Below are 20,000 nucleotides of genomic sequence, written 5' to 3' on the forward strand. Positions count from 1 at the left end.
ACAAACAAGCATTGTGGATTACATCAAACGACAAGCATACATTCTCTTTCGCATATACTCTGGCCCTTGGAAAATATTGAGGCAAGCATTAACTTACTCTCGATCCCTGGAGTCTTCCTTCGAGGATTATTATTCATCCGATAATAACGAAGAAACAATTGCTTTCCTCTGTCGAGAAAGAAAAAGTTACCCCTAGAGAGACAGATAGAGATAAAAAGAGAGAGAGAGAGAGAGAGAGAGAGAAATGGATAGATAGATAGATAGATAGATAGATAGAAAGAGAGAGAGGGAGAGAGAGAGAGAGAGAGAGAGAGATAAAGAGACAGATAAATACGAACACGTAAAGAAGAAATTCATATACACTTACGAACGGATCCTCGTTCATCTATAGAAATATCAAAAAGTAGTATCAAGAAGAAGAAGAAGAAGAAGACGAAAGTGAAAAGAGTAGAGACAGAAATAAATCCAAACAGTAAACAGAGCTTGGTTCGCTCTTCGGTAGCTTTGCGAAAATTCTAATATATAAAAGATATGAAGACGAGTTCGTACCCTCCGTTCCCTCCCCACTGCCCGCTCCCACTCCTCCCATACTCCCGCACCCCGATAACAGAGCCTAAGGAGGAAGTAGAAGAAGAAGAAGAAGAAGCCTTCTTCGAGATTCAAATAAGTGCCGATACCAGGGAAAAGTAGTAAGGAAAGCGCAGTGGTTCGATGTCGTCGAGACGATGACGAGAGAAGGAAACAGTGGTGAGGTGAAAGGGAGGATCGAGGGGAATGGTGTGCAAGAGGGACAGCTGCCCCCCATCCCCTCCACTATTACCTCATTCCATCGAAAGAAGGAATCTGAACAGCCAACAACAAACGCACCACCCCGACCTTTATTTAACCTTTTCTTAAAAGAGTCTTAGGAGTCCTTCTTATCTGCAGTCGATGGCCCTTCAACGTCGGCCCTTATACTTTCATTCTTCCGTACCCTTATATACATACATACATACATACATACATACATATATATATATATATATATATATATATATATATATATATATTCTTCTTTTCCTTTGCCTTTGTCGTGTACACACATCGACAACCTACCTACTTACTGCCCGACCACCCCTTCCCTCCCCTTTCTACCATTCCACCTAGCCATCCCTCATTTTATATCAAACCCCCCACCACTACCACACTCCTTAAACCATCTTCTTCTTCATAGTCATCGTTCTTGGACGACCCGTTCAACCCTTCGAAGCTTCGTTTTAGACATTTAACAATCTTCGTTTCGTTAAGAAACAGAGATGTTGAATATAAAGTTGGTTAAAAATGAGGTGGTTGGGTAGGGTTAGGAGGGGGTCTCGACATCGTTCGTATTAATTAGCGAATTAAAGGATCGTGATATGCCGAGGAGGGTTAGCTACCAACGGCAGTAGCAGTAGTAACAGTAGCAGTAGCAGTAGCAGTAGCGGTAACAGTAGTAACTTAGGCAGAACCTAAAGTGGATTAAAAACTCGTGCCGATCGTTGCTTCTCATTCATTTCCTTGTGTAAACGCACTCCTCAAAGTCTTGTGATTTTAACGCTGAAAGAAGAAATAGACGAATGCGGCCGACTTCTTATTATTATATTTCTCGTGACGATGCTGTTAAAAAGAAAAAGAGAGGAAAGTATGATAAGGGATGACAAAGAATACGATCAGTGCTTTAATCGTTCTAAAAGAAGAAGAAGAAGAATAAGAGGATTTTATTTGATTTAATCAAACGCGAAACAAGATTTCACATACGATATGATTTCAATTTTGATATTTATATTCGAACTTGTTCTTCTTTCACGGCATGTTAAAGATCATTCTCCTTAATCTACTTTCACGGCCAGCCACGTTCTAGATTTTCCTTGTAAGAGAAATATTAGGGTTGTTTTGATAACGCGAATAAAGTCAGAAAGCTCGAGGTAAAGCTCACTCGCAATACTCTGTCTGTATTTCTCTCTTTCTCTCTTTTTCTCTCTCTCTCTCTCTCTCTCTCTCTCTCTCTTATCGAAAGTTCCGCGAAAACGCGGAAGCATCTCGGTAGAAATACAAACTTGAATGAGAGAAGTCCAGTGCGAATACGTTGTTGCTGGCATAGACGCGTGGCTATAAGCGAATTCATATTTGCACATTCGCCCTATCTTTTCCTATGGTAGTAACTGATGATGGTTGATAGTAGTGGTGCTGGGCAATTGTGGTGGTTTCGTTTCAACGGCTTTTCTCGGATGATGTTCCTCAAAAAGCACTGTGCCAAGAGTAAAATCACTCGAGATGAGAACTACTTCGTTTTCCGTCCACTTTCCCATTCGAATTTATCTACGGAATTATCTTCGAAGCTGTACGTTTTGCATTTGGTACTTGAAGAGAACGTTTGCACGCTCTAACACACACGCATATAGACACACCGATACACTTATACGAAGAATCGAGAACACCGAGCGCCCTTTTCTTTTGTTTTCCTTTGGTACCAGCTCCTCGGTCCAGCATTTTCTTTTTTCTCAACTTCGGCAGACTTGGGAGTGCAGAAGCGCTACGCGCTGACGCTCCTGACTAAACACTGATAACGCACGACCGGGGAATTTCTTTGCATGTTATAAACATACGTAATCGTACACAAATAAGATTAGCATAGGACTCGACGTAGCGTGCTTGGATTTGCGTGAGAGTCATGTGGTTCCCCCCCCTCTCTTTTTTACTGTTTTTCTCTTTCTTTCTTTTTCTCATCCCCACTCTAACCCACACCCCCTATGCCAACCATCCCATCCCTCACTATTTCATCTTCTACGAAGTTAAAGAGGAGACAATAGTTTCGTGGGCGAAAGCCTCTTTGAAATTTCTCTACGTATAATCAGCAGATCCGTTCAATGTTTTTCTCGTCTTCTTTTATTTATATCGTAAAAAGGAAAAAGAATTGTTCCCCTAGATTTCAGAGGGGTGGGAAGGGGGAGTAGGGAAAGCTTTAGTTTAGTTATCGATTACGAAGGAAATACTCAAGTTAACGTTGATTCGGTCGATAGTCTATTTACCGCTGTACCAAAAGCACTTTACCACGAAGGCCATTAGATAAGATCAATATTGTCCAAAATACGTATGGAAATCAAAGTAAAGTGTATTAAATGACATTTATATCATGAATATTCCAAGCTTGAAGTATAACATACGTTTTATAATTATCCTTTAAGAATCCCGACGATAATCATTGTCCTTTTATCTATCAATTTGTCTTAATACAAATAATAAAATATTGTTACTTGATAAAATGATGAGATATATTTATGTCGCACGATTATTTTGAATTCGCGAAAGCCAATAGATCTTTATTATTTTCATTTCCCTTTTCGTACCTTCCCTTCGTGAAGAAGCTCGTAACCGACTTTGATCGAGCTCCCGATCTCCATTTTCGTATTGCAGGCTACTTCGCTATTTGCAGCGCTGAAGCAGCAACAACAGTCGCGCGAAAACGTATCGTCGTCGCGGGATCGCGAGAGCCGTGCCGAAAGAGAACGTCACTCGATACGTGCTAGCCGAGACGGAATAGGAAGGAGTGGCGTTTCCGAAGCCACAGGTGGTAGCATTGTCGAACAACAGCAACAACAGCAATCACAATCTCAACAACAGTTACAACAACAACAACAACAACAACAACAACAGCAACACCAACAGCAGCAGCAGCAACAGCAGCAGGAACTTACCATCGAGTACCAAAGCAATGGGAAGCTCAGTCCTGCTGGACGCACAGTGACAGCAGCACCCATGACCCAGCAAAAGCAGCCCATCATCGCGCAACAATCGCAACAACCGAGCTCGGGTGCACCTGGTCTTCAGCCCAGCCCTCATCAGAGTCCACAGGTACATATATGTATATATATATATATATAGGTTTTAATTCTCATTTTATTTTTAATTTTTTAATCCGACGCAATTGTACTTGATTTATCTATCATTGTATGTATTTATCGTAAACAGGCCCCTCAACGGGGATCACCGCCGAATCCTTCGCAGGGCCCACCGCCCGGAGGGCCTCCAGGTGCTCCACCGTCACAGAATCCTTCTCAGATGATGCTCAGCCCGGCGAGCGGCCTCCACCAAATGCAACAATTGTTGCAACAACACATCCTCAGTCCTGGCCAACTGCAGTCCTTCCTGCAGCAACATCCCCTTTATCTCCAGCAGCAACAGCAACAACATCATCAGGTATATATCGAACGTTTACGTTCGAGAATATCATTGAAAAATATATATTATTAATCCTTTTTATTCGCAGGATTCCACGTCCGATCATGCGCCCAATCAAGAACGCTTTGGCTATTTCTCGTTAAAAAGCGTAAGGATTTATCGTTGATATTATACCTAGAGAAAGTACGTCCCCTTTAGAAAGAACAAACAGTCGCCATTAGTTATCGAACATTTTCTCTGGCAAAAGCAATTTTCTCTACTTCCAACGATCGTTTATATTTTTAATTAGAAAATCCAATTATCTAGAGTACATTTTTCTTTTGTCTCTCGAAACGTTGTAAACAATATTCAAGCGGTTCCGGAATAATGCATTATTTCTCTCGGCTTACTTACCAACGTTTACTCGTATCCTGCGAAGTTCAGCTTTATTAGAATCCGATCAAATTTATTCGCCGACGAAATTCTCGACGAAGCTATCTCGACGGAAGTTAACGCGTTTCACCGGTTGCGCGTTGATCTAGAAGCCTTCACTGAATTTGGATGCGATCGAAGAACGGCTTCGTCGGGGAAGTTGGCTCGCTTCACGGAGAGAGGGTTGATACTCGGTCTGTGCAAACAACCAGTCCCTTCCATATCGTTGCGATAACAATACGCATAGTATAAACCGTTCTCAGGAGCCCACCTATAACGGCATCCTAACGTTATCATATCACTCACGAGTCGGCCAACAACGCGATATCACATTTTTTCTTTTCTTTTTTTTTCTATTTTTTTTCTTTTTTCTTTTCTTTCTTTTTTTTTTTTTGCTTCTCTTTTCTTTTTCTTTTTCTCCATTAATTCAATACCAGAGAAGAACTTATGTACGAAAATATATCTATATACGAGAATGATGACAGAGAGAGAGAGAGAGAGAGAGAGAGATAGAGAGAAAAAAAGTAAAAAGAAATCTTTTGTCGTATATGTCTCGAGAGGAATTACATGAAATGTTTTTACTCGTACTTATGGAAATGGTAAGCTGTCCCCATTGGCATAGAAATAATATGTCCACGTCCATTAATCGCGTGGCTCCTTATTTATAGTAATACGATAAAGGGCGTCTGCCGCGAAGTTTGTTTTAAAATATCCTCGAGGCGTAGGGAAGATCGGGAATGAAGTTGACTAAGGTAGGGAGTAGTAGTAAGGGGAGATAGAGAGGAGAGAAGGGAGGTGTTCCAAGGGCGAGGTAAGCAATTAAGCATCGCCATCAGCCGTTGTGTCTCGTTGTTTGTCTTCGAGGTACCCATCAACTGCCCTCTGTCTTCTTCTTCTTCTTCTTCTTCTTCTTCTTTTGCTTCTTCTTGCCTCCCTAGCGAATTATCTGAGACATCGTGATTTATTCATCAGCCATGGCGGACGATGCAAGACCCCTTCCCCGCACGCTACCCGTTTTTTTTTTTGCTCCTTGAAACCTTCTTCTTATACATCCTCGAGAGTTCTAACTAACTAACTAATACTTGCTCGAAGGTAGAGACGAAATTCATCGGGAACGTATATTCGTTTTTTTTACGATACATATACACATATTTATCCATCATCTCCCCTTTCTACTTTCCTTTTAGCAGCAACATCAGCTCGCCGAACTCGGTAGGAAACAATTGGAACAGGCTATGCAACAATTGCAGGAACAATTGCAATTGAATTTGATCCAACAGACACATCTACTACAGACCGCCGATAAGAAGAAGGCGTCCGGTCCGCTTCAACAGTTGGCACTTCAACAACAACAATTGGTACAACAGTTTCAGATAACGCAGAGACAATATCTATTGCAGCAGGGTCTTGGTCTTCAAGGTCACAATCCTTCCTCAGGTAGGAATATCAATGTAAATAAATATCATGTTTGATCGTTGAAATTAGACGAACCTTATTTCGTCTCAATTATTTTAAGAATTTATTTTAAATAGAAAAGGAAAGAAATTAAAAGAAAAATACTAAAAAAAAAAAATATATATATATATACATAATCTATTTATCGATCAAGAAAGTAACGTGTTAAGGATGTTTCCCTTTTGATTTGAAGACGAGAACAAGCCCATCGTCACCACCTGCAACATCAAAAACTCTCCTTTACGTTCGATGCTATCCCAGAAAAGCACCCTTCGTAGGGATGCTATAGGTATCCTCCCTCCCTCCCTCCCTCTCTCTTTTTCTCTCTCTCTCTCACCCTTTCTCTTTCTCTTTCATACCTACCCTTCGGTCCCTCTTTCGCCTCTCATTCCCCTTTCCCATTCTTTTTACTCCGGGCTAAACTTTTCCACGTACAAGTGTTTCGGTTGCGGTCGATCTCGTTTGACTATGTTATTCTTTCTTACGCGACTGTATAAAGTATAGAAAGAGAAAAAGAGAGGGGAAAGAGAAAGGTAAAGGTAGAAGACTGGCTCGATAAGCAGCAGTCAGAGATCGCACGCTACTTTCCATTCGGAAATTCACGTGTGAAACAAACTTACCCTCCATTTCCTACATTCAAATCGATTCTTTTTCTTTCTTTGTCTATTCATCTATAATTATGTACAATATATATATATATATGTGTGTTCTTCTTTCACTATTTCTTTCTTTTCAAATTTATTTTTCATTATCAAATCTTAATATTCAAATATATTCTCACGTTATCATTATTAAATGTTTTCGTATTAAGAACATATAGAAAAAAAAAAAAAAAAAAAAAAAAAAAAAAAAAATAAAAGGAAGAAGAATGATGAAAAATACGTGCTAAGTTAATATCTCAAAGTCAGGAATTACTATGTGTACTTTGTAAACCGTAGGTCTCCAACCCGGAGAAGGTTTACCAACATGGAAGTCCGAAACGTCGGATGGTTCGGAATCTCATCAAAACTCCAGCGTCCCGAAATCTGGTGGATTGAACGGTAGAAAAATTATTATCTTTTATTTCTTTTCTTTCTTCTTTTATTTTTCTTTATCTTCCCTTTTATTTTCTAATCCATATCCTTTCTCGTTACAAGTCTTTCTTATTCCTTTTTTCTTACGTTAATTAAGTAAAACATTTTTGTCCGACATTCGACGATTGCTTTGACAAAGCCATATGCATTCTTTTTTCTTCGTTTTTTTTTTTCTTCTTCATCTTCCTCTTCTTCTTCTTTTTTCATGCTTATCATTATTTTACGTTATTGTACTATTTTCTCTCCTGGACTATCCCAGGACTTCTGAATTCGATAGTTTCGGGTCGGCGATCGGAAATGAACGGTACGACGCCGTTGGACGAAAAACCACTCGACGTTTCATGCAACGACAAGGCTCATCCCCTTTACGGTCACGGGGTTTGCAAATGGCCGGGCTGTGAAGTTATTTGCGAAGACTATCAAGCATTCCTTAAGTGAGTATTACGTTATTTCTTCGTTATCGAAAATAGCTCGAATAAATTTCGATCGTTCAATAATTTCGTCGACGTTTATAACATTTGAAGTACACAAGCATACGATTAATAATCCATTCCTTGTATTAATTGATTTTTATGAAAAATAAAGAAGAAAAAAAAAATAAAAGACGTGTACTTTAAATCGACTTTAAAATCGATTAAGATTTAACTATTTCATTGACAATACCAATAGCTTTCAATTGATTAAATATTTTTCTATTCTCCTTAAGACTGTAATACTATGAAAAAAAAAAAAAAAAAAATTATTAAATATCAATAATATTTTATATGTAAATAAGAAAAAAAAGAAAGAACTTAGTTACGAGACAGAACATTAAAATATTCTCTGGACTTATGTGAAGCTTAACATTTGAAAGCTTCGTCATAAGTTTGGTAAGTGAGGAGTGCTCGATGAAAAGAGAGATAGACAAAGAGAGAGAGAGAGAGAGAGAGAGAGAGAGAGAGAGAGAGAGAGAGAGAGAAAGAGAAAGAGAGAGAGAGAGAGAGAGAGAGAGTCGCTGAAGTCAGCGTATCTTTCTCATTGACAAGCCGCAGCTTCATCGTTGGAAGCTCGAAGTCACTCTCGAGAATCTTAGTAATCACGTAGCGGCTCGTCGGCGCGAGTCGAGACTCCCTCAAACAAGCCGTTACTTAAAAAAGGATGAAGAAGAAGAAGAAAGAGGAGAAGGAACGAACGAGAGTAAGAGAGAGAGAGAGAGAGAGAGAGAGAGAAGGAAAAAAAAGAAAAACGCTAATTACCTTTGTCTCATTAATATTCAGGACATTCGACCGCATCGTTATGCCCCTCGGTCTAATCCCTTTGCGGCCCTTCCCCCCTTCCTTCTTCCTCCTTCTCCCAACCCCCCCCCCCCAACCCCCGCATTGCTACCTCCTCCTCCTCCTCTCTCTCTCTCTCTCTCTCTCTCTCTCTCTCTCTCTCTCTCTCTCTCTCTCTCTCTCCCTCGTCTTGGACTCACTTCAAAACCAACTACCACTACCCAACCTTTTCTTTCTACCTTTTTTCTTCCTTTTTAACGTACAACGCGACTCCCACGCGTTTTCTTTGTTCCTCTGTCGAATTCTTCTTATTCTTCTTCTTCTTCCTCTTTCTCTTTCTATTTCTCACCCTCGCTTCTTTTTTTGTCGATACAACAACCATGTTTCTATCGTTCGTTCGTCGAAAAAAAATTCTGAAATAGTAAATCTCATTTGGCAATTATCCTTTTCTTTTGATCTTTCTTTTTCTCTCTCTGTCTCTCTCTCTCTCTCTCTCTCTCTCTGTCTGTATATCTGTCTGTCTCTTTAAAAATTGTTATCGTCGAGAAATTCACTTCGGCGATAAGAAAAACGTCGACGGTGATTTTTATCGATCGTCTTCACTTTATTGTCACTTCACTTTAAAGTTTACTCGGTTATTTCATTCGAATGTATTTCTAAACGATACAACGCATAGCGTTTAGAAATACTGTCAGTGTTTAAAAATCTTATTAATTTTCTCGGGTGGAACTTTCACAAAAGGGAAAAAGAAGAAGAAAAAATCAATGGCATTATTTGTCATCGTTGTCATTTTACTTAATAACATATATTTCGTCGCAAAAGTGTAAATACAAAAGTAATTTATTAATTATTTTTAACGTTCATTTGAAAGTCAATAAATTCGGAGTAAAATAAATATTACTTTTGTTTTATTAAAATGAAATATCGCATTTAAGAAAGCTGAAAGTAAATATTATTTTATTAAACGTCTACGCAAGTTGCAACGTGAAAGAATTACTTAACGTGAAAGTTATAAAGTAAACCGATCTAAGTTTGTTAAGGATGATACATCATAATCACAGGCACTTAAACACGGAGCACACGTTGGACGACAGATCGACGGCACAGGCGAGGGTACAGATGCAAGTGGTCTCGCAATTGGAGATACAGTTGCAGAAGGAACGGGATCGTCTCAATGCCATGATGCATCATTTGCATATGGCGAAACAAATGGCTTCCCCCGAACCACCAAAATCTTCCGAGTCTTCGGTAAGTTTATCGATCTTTTAATAATAATTCATATATAATTTTGTATATTGATTTTTTTTTTTTTTTTTTAGATAGAAAATATATTTGCGCCACATATAGATATCCACATATGTGATTACGTGCAAATAAAAAATATCGTTATTAATGTTACGGCAATGATCGATTTATTTTTTATGCCTTATTATTTTAAATTGCTATGGATTTTTTTTTTTTTTTAATTATTTTAAATTATCAATTCCTTGTAGGCAAAAAAAAATTGGAAGAACAAAGATAAATCATTTGAGGTTTCTATATTGCGTATGCATTTAAATGAAAACAAACAAAAAAAAAGAATAAAGTAAAATAAAATAAAGATAAAGATAAAAGAAAAATATTAATAAATAATATCGATATGCTAATGATCAGTACTTAATATAAAAATATTTTGAAAAGGAATGGCGTTATATAGTAACGAGGGGTCTCGTTATCGCGTAAACTCTTCTCGCGGGACGAATACGAGACGTGGCTCGTAAAGTCGGATATTCACGACGGTTTCGGCGTCGTTTGTGAATTTTACGAGCGCTCCTTCTTCAACGAAGGCCACCGCAATGGCATGCTTACAGCGACAACAACGCGAATTTCGAGAGATCGTTCGCGGTCGCCCACCTTCGTTTGCGTCTTGCTCTCCACGCTAATTTATACATAAAGTCTTTATTAATTATTCAACGGGGACGCGTCGATTTTCTAACGTCTTAATTAAAATCTCTAACAAGTACGCGGTAACTGTAGAATGTCGATGTCGCATTAACTCGTCGCGATAACTCTCTCAAATCAAATGGATAGTAGAGAAAGAGGAAAGAGGAATGAGTCTTAATCAATTTAACGATAAAATTTCCACCTCTTCGTTGATTATCAAAGTCACGTCAGCTATCGGAAAGATAGTAAGGATGATCAAAGGATTATAAAATATTACATATATAATTATATTCATAATTACAATTTATTCGCGTATCTAATAAAAGCAATGAAAAAAAAAAAAAGAAAAAAGAAGAAGAAGAAAAATTCACATATTCGAGTCCAACAATGAAAGAGTGTTTCTGAGGGATGGGGAGGGGGAAAGAAAATACCTATAGAAAAGTTTAATAAGAAGAAGAAAAAGAAAAAAAGGAAGAAAGAAACAGAGAGAGAAAGAGAGAGAGAGAGAGAGAGAGAGAGAGAAATTGGGGAATAATAAATTGAAATAAAGAAAGGTACAAATTTTGAAGAAGTAAGATATATTCGTAATTACAATTTATCCATGTCAAATATAATTATTAATAAAAATGAAAAGATAGAAAAATGGGATGGAGAGAAGAGAGAAAGAGAAAATTGAGAAAGAAAATTGAAGAAGCAATATGAAAATAAAAAAACTTGAGAAAGAAAGATAGGGAAACGTTGAACAAGGAATTCAATGATTGCTTTCAGACGGGCTCGAGTTTACCAAAGTTGAATCTGTCGACGGCACTGATGAGCCAGCCACCACCGAACTTTGGCGTGTCCCAGGTTTCGCCGGTTTCAATGTCGGCTCTAGTCTCGGCAGTGAGATCACCAGCGGGTGGACAATTACCACCGTCCGCTGGCGGCACGGCGATGCCACCAATACCGAACATGTCAAACATGTCGGGGATGCCACCGTTGCCGAACATGCCCGGAACTCCTGGGAGCATGCCGAGTATGGCTGGACCGATACGACGACGAATCAGTGACAAGTCGACCTTATCCTTAGCTGGAGGTAATATCCATTCCTTTTTTCTTTTTATATATATATATATATAATTATAAATACATAAATACACACACACACACATATATATATATAAAATTGCATATCGTTCTAATTTTTATAATTTTATATCGTTCGATAATTTATTTTTCTACGACGAAATAATATACGTATTTGTCGACGAATGTAAGTCTTTCATTTCGAAAGGAGAAACTTCCGTTTTACCTAATTTAAGGTGCGATATATATATATATATATATATATATATATATATATATATATATTTATCGCTACCTGTTATATTAAACATTTTATTTTTAACGATCATATTGTATCTATATAAATTGAAAGAGAGAGAGAGAGAGAGAGAGAGAGTGGAAGAAATAGAGAAAGAAAAGAAATCTAATTTTATTGTTCTTCTATTTCATCATGAGAAAGGTAAAACGAAAGACTTATAAAAATTTAGAGATTTAAATACTATCCGTAGGGCTATATGAGGAGGGCACTGTAAGGCGCAGAGTAACCATCGATAGATCTGGAATAGATATTAACGAAGGTAATAATGATTAAGGGAATTCAACTCTCGGGATGATTTTACGAACTGTGAGGTGTTCAATGATTTTCAATATATATATACGTACATTTATATCAATCATATATCAGATTTTTCGACAAGTTTATATGTCTAATATCAATCAAATGCGAGATATACGTAGATAAAAAAATTATTGTGAAAATCACGACGTGTCACGGTTCGTTAAAAATATTACGTTCACCCCGAGAGAAAAAGAGAGAGAGAGAGAGAGGGAGAGAGAAAAAAAGAAAATATCCTCATAGCAGATGCTCTTTACGATTCTCTCTTGGTCTCGTGCCTCCTCCTATTGTGAGCTCTATCACACGCACAAACTGTTTCTTTGATCGTAGCAATAATATTCACAGCGTTATATAATATACATTTCTATATATATATATATCTATTTGTCTATCTATTTATCTATCTCTCTATATATAATATATATATATATATAAACATATATATGTAAACATATATGTATATGTATATATATATATATATATATATATATATATATATATATTATAATATATGCGAAACCTTGTTGGCGATATAGGGCAAGTGTATAGGTATAAGGGAGGCTAAAGAAAAAAAGAAAAAAAAAAAAAAAAAAGGAAAAAAAAAGAAGAAAAAAAAACAGAAAAAAACAAACAAACAAACAAACAAAAAAAAAAAGAGAAAAAGAAGATAAGTAGTACGACAAAACTATTAATTAATAATTTAACATTTCATTTGTTCTTGTTCTTGTTATTGTTCTTGTTATTCCATTTCCCGATACGAGCGATATTCGATAACCAGTTTTTTCTTATCGATACATTTTATTCTTTCCTTTTACTTTTTGTGCTGCCTGCCCTCCCCACCGTGTAGGGCTGCCCTACATGCTGGAGCGTGCTGGCCTTGACGTCCAACAAGGTACTGTCAACCTTCTCTCCACGCTCCCACGATGGCTTTTTTTTTTTTTTTTTCCTTCTTTTTTTTTTTTTTTTTTTTTCTTTTCTTTTCTTTTCTTTTCTATTTCACGAAACAAAAAAAAAGTAAATGGAAAAGGATCTCTTTTCTCATTGAACGAATTTACGCTTTATCTTGCATGCCTTTCGTAAATAATGTTCTTTGTGTCGGGCATCGAACGTATGTATTTATAAAACTAATTGAAAGGATATTATTACACATTATATTTTTATCCGGAGAAAAATTCGTAGACCTTGAATATAATCAGAACGCGTCCTTTCGTCGTATTCGACTGAAAAAGAAAAAGAAAAAATAAAAAGAAAAAAATTATATCATTTCGATTCGTATACTCGACACAAAGAACTTAGCAGATCATATTTTGTGTTCCACTTTTTTTGTTCGCATAAAACTGTGTCTACTGGCTCTACTAGTTTTCGAGAGAATTAAGAAGAAAGAAAGAAAGAAAGAAAGAGAAAAAAAAAATAAAGAAAAAAAAGAAAAGAAAAGAAAACAATACCTGCGCATATTCGTAAATGTTACTTATCGCGATATAATCTACTACTTGGTTATTGGTTTGCTGCAATGTGGTATATACACCTGCTTTCTTTTTTTTTTGCTTTATTCGTCAAAGTTGCAAAAAATTAAAAAAAAAAAAAAAAAAAAAAAAAAAAAGTATCGTTTTTATTCATAAATCGAATACGTGATCCATCTTCATACGCGTTGACTTTCAACGTGAGAAAATTTTATTTCGGCATGTGATAAACGATAATTACTCTTACATATTGTTTCACGTCTTCGATAGATTAATTCGAATAATTAACGAGCTATTGATTATCCGACGATATTTTTAAGTGGAACAATAACCCCGAGATAAAATCATGATTTAAATTCGTAGTATCTTAGATCCATTAGTCTCTTGCACACATTAAACGCATTTGCTCATCTCCACGTGACACACGCCAAAAATTTTCTTCCCTTTCATATAATCGATCGATCGAATTACCCTGGTATTAAATCTTAATTCTACTTTCAGAAATTCAACGAAATAGGGAATTCTACAAAAATGCCGACGTCAGACCACCGTTCACGTACGCATCCCTAATTCGACAGGTGAGTTATCGCGATCAATAATGTACATAAAATTATTTCTTCATTGATCTTTATATACCCCTCCCCCGCACCCCCCCCCCTCCGCCCCAACACCTTTCTATCGTGAATTTTTATTCTCGTTAAATCGTATTAAACTCGTCACGATCTAACGTGTACTAGCAATTTTACTGTAAGAGATGTCAGAATGATTAACGAGTGTCATTTCCGAGCACGAATTTCTATCGGGACGGTGTCGCCCGTTTAATGACGATTTAAAAACCTTATTTCTAACGCTGAGAATCGTCTGAATATGCGAGTATACCCAAGGTAGTTCCAATTATATAATAATTAAATTAATTAATTTATTATCGAGACCATAATGACATGATATTTATCACGAACGATTCCTCTTTTCCTTTAGTCCATCATCGAATCGCCAGATAAACAACTGACGCTCAACGAAATTTATAACTGGTTCCAAAACACATTCTGCTACTTCCGGCGAAATGCAGCAACGTGGAAGGTATATCTTATATTTTTTATAGTATAATCGACGGAAATGATCGAAAGATCTGGGTGAGGGACCGCGGAGACTAAAGGGGAAGGGAAAAAAAAAAAAAAGAAAAACAGAAAAGACGAAAATAAAAAGAAAATAAGAAAAAAGGAAAAGAAAAGGGGGGGGGGAAGGGAGGGGAAAAGACGACAGAATAAAAAGAAACGAATCGAGGGAAGAATGAAAGAAGCGAGATCGATCTCGGGAATGTATAACATGATTTGAAAACTTCTGTTACAAGGGAACGTTTTATAGAGATTCAGCACAGCTGGTGAATTTTGTTCAAAATCCAAAAATTTGCATAAAATCTTTACGCTTTAAAATGCTTATTTGACGATACCATTTTTGATAAAATATATAAATATATATACATACATATATATATATGTATATATATATATATATATATATATTTTTTTTTTCTTTTTAATTGCAATAGCTCGAGCTTCGAAGTAGTTAATAATATTGATGTATATTAAAAGGACGATTCAAAAAAGAGTTTTCATTTCATGATATTTATATCTATTTAATCATAAGATATATATATATATATACAGACGCGATATTAGAAATAATAGAATTTCTCTCCCCAAGGAAAAGGATTCGACGTTGGATGCGCAGCGAACAATCATTATGCATTTTATACATAATCGAAACAAATAATTCAATTGAATGCACTCTTATCTTAAAAAGGGACGAGCTTTCATAATATTTACAAATGTTCTTACGTATACATATATATATATATATATGTATATATATATATATATATATATATATATATATATATATATATACACACACATATTTTAATCGACAGGTTAAAAGCGACGTGCCGAGCGGACGCGCTGGTAACGATAACAAGTGGAATACTACGACTCATTACGATTCTGCATTTTTTCTTTTTTTTTTTTATTTAATTATTTCCATTCGTTCAAATTTCAATCATTTAAAACTTACGATTCTTGAAATTCCTCGGAATCGTAATAATCGCGTAAATATCCACCTGTTTTTGGATGAATCGAGTGTGCGCGCGCGCACGTATGCTTCTGCGTGTAAGAGTGAGCGTGATACTAACCCATCGACGTTTGCCATGACGCTTTTCGCCTCGCATGGTTATGTGTACACGGCGAATAAAGCCATAACAATTGAAAAAAAAATTATATATATATATATATATATATATATATATATATATATATATATATATATATAAAGAAAAGAAAAAAAAATAGAAAAGGAAAAAGAAGAAAAAAAAGAAGAAGAAGAAGAAGGAAAGGAAAGGAGAGAAAAGAAAGAAGAAAATAAATAGGGGAAAAAAAACAAAAAAAAAGAAAAAGAAGGAACAAAAACAAAAAAAAAATATTAATAAAGAGCGCGACATATATTGAAAGATCTAAAATAGTATATGCATATAGCAGTGTAGCAGTTTTTCAGACAAGAAGAAGCAGCAACAGCAGTAGCAGCTGTACAATCGACGGATGCAGATACATACAGATAAATGCTGGCAATGATCATCGTGATTGAAAAAGGCGAATCACGAAAATATCCTTCAAATTTTGTTCGGCCCTGCGGCATGAATGATTGTTGTCGTTGACTATCCTTATATTTTCTTTTCACCTTTGAATCCCTTTAGATTTAGATTACTAGCTGTGCATTGACGATCAAAGGAATGCCGTGTCTCTTTTTCGACTAATAATCACCATATACTATTTTTCGTTGTGTATGATTTCTCTTTCTTTTTGTTTTTGTTCTCTTTTTTTTCTTTTTTTGTTTTTTTTTTCTTCGTTTTTTTTTGTTTTTTTTTTGTTCTTTTTTTTTTTTTTTTTTTTTTTTTTCGTTTTTATATCTTAATCCCTCTTCTTTCCAACCTATTATCTCGCGAAGCCTAATTTTTCTTTCGTTTCCTTTTTCACGTTTTTTTTTTTCTTTCTTTTCTTTTGTTTTTTTTTTCTTTTCTTTTTTTAATAACATTCCTATACACCTCATTGTCATGTTAACATTATCATTTTTATCGTCGCACCGTTCACGTATCACATACACAATCACTACATCTAATCCGATCACTTTTATTTTCGATAAATTCCTTTCACCTGGCTCGAAATATTTTAAATAGAAAAATAAAACGCGTACGGACACGAACGATTCCTTATTCCTTTTTATTATTATTATTATTCTTATTATTATTATTCTTATTATTATTCTTATTATACTGATTATTCTTATTATTATTACTATTATTATTATTATTATTATTACTATTATTATTATTATTATTATTATTATTACTATTATTATTGTTATTGTTATTTATTATAATTATAACAATAATAAATATTATTAATTATTATTATTTATTCTTCTATAAAACGGGGTTGTCACCACACGCAAATCACCCTCTTTAGAGAGTATTTATTATTAGTCTCAGAAAATGCTTCACGCTGGCTAACGTGCATGCCGCTGCATATATATTTATATATAATTTATATATATAAATATATAATAAATATATATTTATATACATAAACAAACATACGTACATATACACCCAAACACACATACGCAAACTCATACGAATAAACGAGCGTTCGGTAGTGCTAGAAATTGTAGATGTTTAGCTCGAGTAAAAAAATCGACTTTTACGAGCTATTTTCATTCGTTCAATCCTTTAAAATGCACGCGATAGCTCGATCGATCGCCATGTCGATTTTTCTCGCGTTTTTCCTTGAATGAATTCATCATCATCATTATTATTATTATTATTATTATTATTATTATTATTATTATTATTATTATTATTCACGTGCGCAATAAAAGAGCGAGCAAAGAGTAAAAAGCTTTTTACGTTCGTTGCTGCTTTCAACGTCTATAGATATCATAGAAATTCTTACGACGAGGAAGACATCGATTATCTTTATTTTTCTTTATTTTTTTTTTTCTTTTTCTATTTCTTCTTCTTCCTCTTTTTTCCCCGGTTTTTTCTCTGTTTTTTCTTTTTTTTTTTCTTCTTCTTTTGCTCTTCCTTTTTGATTCATTAATAATTCTTGAGAAAACGTACAAATTTGAGAATAACGAGGAACAAATTTTTAAGGACAATCGATGTACCTCGTCGTACGTATCCCAAAAATGTGTGACAACCCCGTGTAAATAAAGGACGATTTACAACGCACGATCCGTTGTAAATGTTTTTTTGTTTTTGTTTCTCATTCCCTTTTTTTTTTTTTTTGGTTTCTTTTTTCGTTTCTTTTTTTCTTTTTTTTTTTTTTTTTGTTTTCTTTTCTTTTCTTTTTCTTCTTCTCTCTTTCTCTTCGCGTTGCCTTTTATTATTCGACGCATTTGAGCATAACGCGACACGCGTTCATCCATTCGCCGTCTATTGGAACGAAAATCGTCGTCGACGTGTCTGGATCATCGTCCGTCATCGACGGCGAAGATTCGTCAACGTGTACCACCCCCCTCGAAAGCATCGACTCTATCGGACTCGTGATTGAGTTTGGCTTCGTTCGTTTTTTGCGTTGCTTATTTAGTCTGTGTATTATTTTGTATAGAACGCAGTGCGACACAACCTGTCTCTCCACAAATGTTTCATGCGAGTCGAAAACGTGAAAGGCGCTGTATGGACGGTGGACGAAGTGGAGTTTTACAAGAGACGTCCTCAACGCGCTTGCAGCACGACCGGGTACGTTACCCCCGCCCCACCCCTCGCCAATTATTCGATAAACGTCGCGTTTTTTAATTCTCTTTTTTATATATAATATATATATATATATATGTATATATATATATATGTGTGTATATACATAGGTATATATGTATATATATATATATTTTTCTAATTATTCTCTCTTACTCTCTGCCTTTCACTTTCTCTCTATCTTTCTCTCTCTCTCTCTCTCTCTCTCTCTCTCTCTCTCTCTCTCTCTCTCTCTCACTCTCTCTCTGTCTCACTCTCTCTTCCTATGTATTTTCATTAATAATATAAAAATCATTCCTTTTCCAGATCGTTCCTATCCAAAAAATATTCCTTTCCATTAAATTACATTTTCAACCATCATTTTCCCAATTACATGTACATGTACATATATTCTACATCATACGTTACTCTCTTTCTCTCTCTCTCTCTCTCTCTCTCTCTCTCCTTCTCACTGTTTCCTTCTATCTATCTATTTATCTATCTGTCTATCTATCTATCTATCTATCTATCTATCTATCTATCTGTCTTTCTGCCTATTTCTCTATATATATTTATATATATATATTTTTTATATATAGTACTCTCACTTACTACGCTTTATATCTACTCTTATTACATACTCCCCCCTATTACTAAGAACCATTTTATATATATACCGTCAACTTTTTTACCATCTTATATATATATCAATATATTCGTCTTTTTTACAATACATATACCTATATATATTTTTTACAATTTTTACATATTACTATTTTATATATTATATATATATATATCTACATATAATTGTATTTATAGTGTTTTATATTCATATACTATCTATCTATCTATCTATCTATCTATCTATCTATCTATCTATATATATATATATATATACTTATACGTTTATATAGTTCTTAATATCTGTTTATCAATATTCGAGGTATGCAACGACAGGCGCGTGCACGCGCGCGTATTTCAACGCGCGCGCGCACGTACAGCCTCGTATGTATGTATACGCACATACACGCACGCTCCTTCTGTGCCTCTTTTTTCTCTCTCTTTCTTTTTTTCTTTTTTTTTTTCTCTTTTTCTTCTTTTTTTTTTCTTTTTTTTTCTTTCTTACTTACGTATGATGTACTTTTTATCGCCTTTAACGACACTGAAAGTCGTCTCGTAGTATGTTTTATATTTACGTACATATATACGTACATATATGTATATATATATATATATATACACGTGTATATATGTATATATATCTCCTCTTGATAATCTTCACATCTGTGTATTCTCTTTTTCTATCTCACTGTCTCTCTTTCTCTTTCTTTAACTGTCTATCTCTATTTTTCTCTCTATCTCTCTTTCTCTCTCTTTCTTTCTCTCTTTACTTATCTACCTATCTATCTATCTATCTATCTATCTATCTATCTTACGTGCGCATTTTTATACACATAGAAATTTTGCCGTGTGTATAATAAACCTAGTACGCCGTAAAAATCTCTACTGTACGCCGCTTGTGTTTGTATATGTCTTTGTATTTCTCTGCTAACAAATGAGTTTTCTGAGTTCGAAACGCTCATTTCGAATGACATTACAACTCGTAAAAAGTACGGGTCTATCTTGTTATTATTCTCTTTATTTATCGCGATCTTTCTTTCTCGAGCACTCTCTCAAGGCTGAATCCTTGTAGAGTGACATATATACATTAGTATAATAAATGCAACGTGTTGCGTACAGATTATTTCGATCAGTCTTGCGTTCGACTCGGTAGACTCTTGA

At 35.3% G+C, this 20,000-nt stretch overlaps 1 protein-coding gene and 1 long non-coding RNA gene across 34 annotated transcripts in view; one reads left to right on the forward strand and one right to left on the reverse strand.

The window, feature by feature from the left end:
• The window catches only part of LOC124950677 (forkhead box protein P2-like), a 285,654-nt gene that overhangs the window by 257,189 nt on the left and 8,465 nt on the right, over window positions 1-20,000 (forward strand). For 18 of the 33 annotated variants that reach the window (XM_047497700.1, XM_047497703.1, XM_047497712.1 and 15 more), the window contains 12 exons: window positions 3,433-3,870; window positions 3,988-4,215; window positions 4,286-4,345; window positions 5,796-6,045; window positions 7,002-7,103; window positions 7,396-7,570; window positions 9,421-9,637; window positions 11,081-11,387; window positions 11,866-11,934; window positions 12,820-12,864; window positions 13,934-14,010; window positions 14,411-14,512. In XM_047497700.1, coding sequence (XP_047353656.1) covers window positions 3,433-3,870; window positions 3,988-4,215; window positions 4,286-4,345; window positions 5,796-6,045; window positions 7,002-7,103; window positions 7,396-7,570; window positions 9,421-9,637; window positions 11,081-11,387; window positions 11,866-11,934; window positions 12,820-12,864; window positions 13,934-14,010; window positions 14,411-14,512 — 2,070 coding nt within the window. Of the gene's footprint in view, window positions 1-3,432; window positions 3,871-3,987; window positions 4,216-4,285; window positions 4,346-5,795; window positions 6,046-7,001; window positions 7,104-7,395; window positions 7,571-9,420; window positions 9,638-11,080; window positions 11,388-11,865; window positions 11,935-12,819; window positions 12,865-13,933; window positions 14,011-14,410; window positions 14,513-18,090; window positions 18,222-20,000 lie in introns of all 33 variants that reach the window. The other 15 variants (XR_007101413.1, XM_047497707.1, XM_047497709.1 and 12 more) reach the window with 11 other exon arrangements.
• Window positions 3,898-4,925, reverse strand: LOC124950678. Its single transcript, XR_007101414.1, has 2 exons — window positions 4,591-4,925; window positions 3,898-4,389 (listed from the first exon to the last, which is right to left on the reverse strand). It is a non-coding gene; the product is annotated as an uncharacterized LOC124950678 (long non-coding RNA).

Source organism: Vespa velutina, chromosome 7 (genome assembly GCF_912470025.1).
Source record: "Vespa velutina chromosome 7, iVesVel2.1, whole genome shotgun sequence".
Classification (NCBI taxonomy): Eukaryota; Metazoa; Arthropoda; class Insecta; order Hymenoptera; family Vespidae; genus Vespa; species Vespa velutina.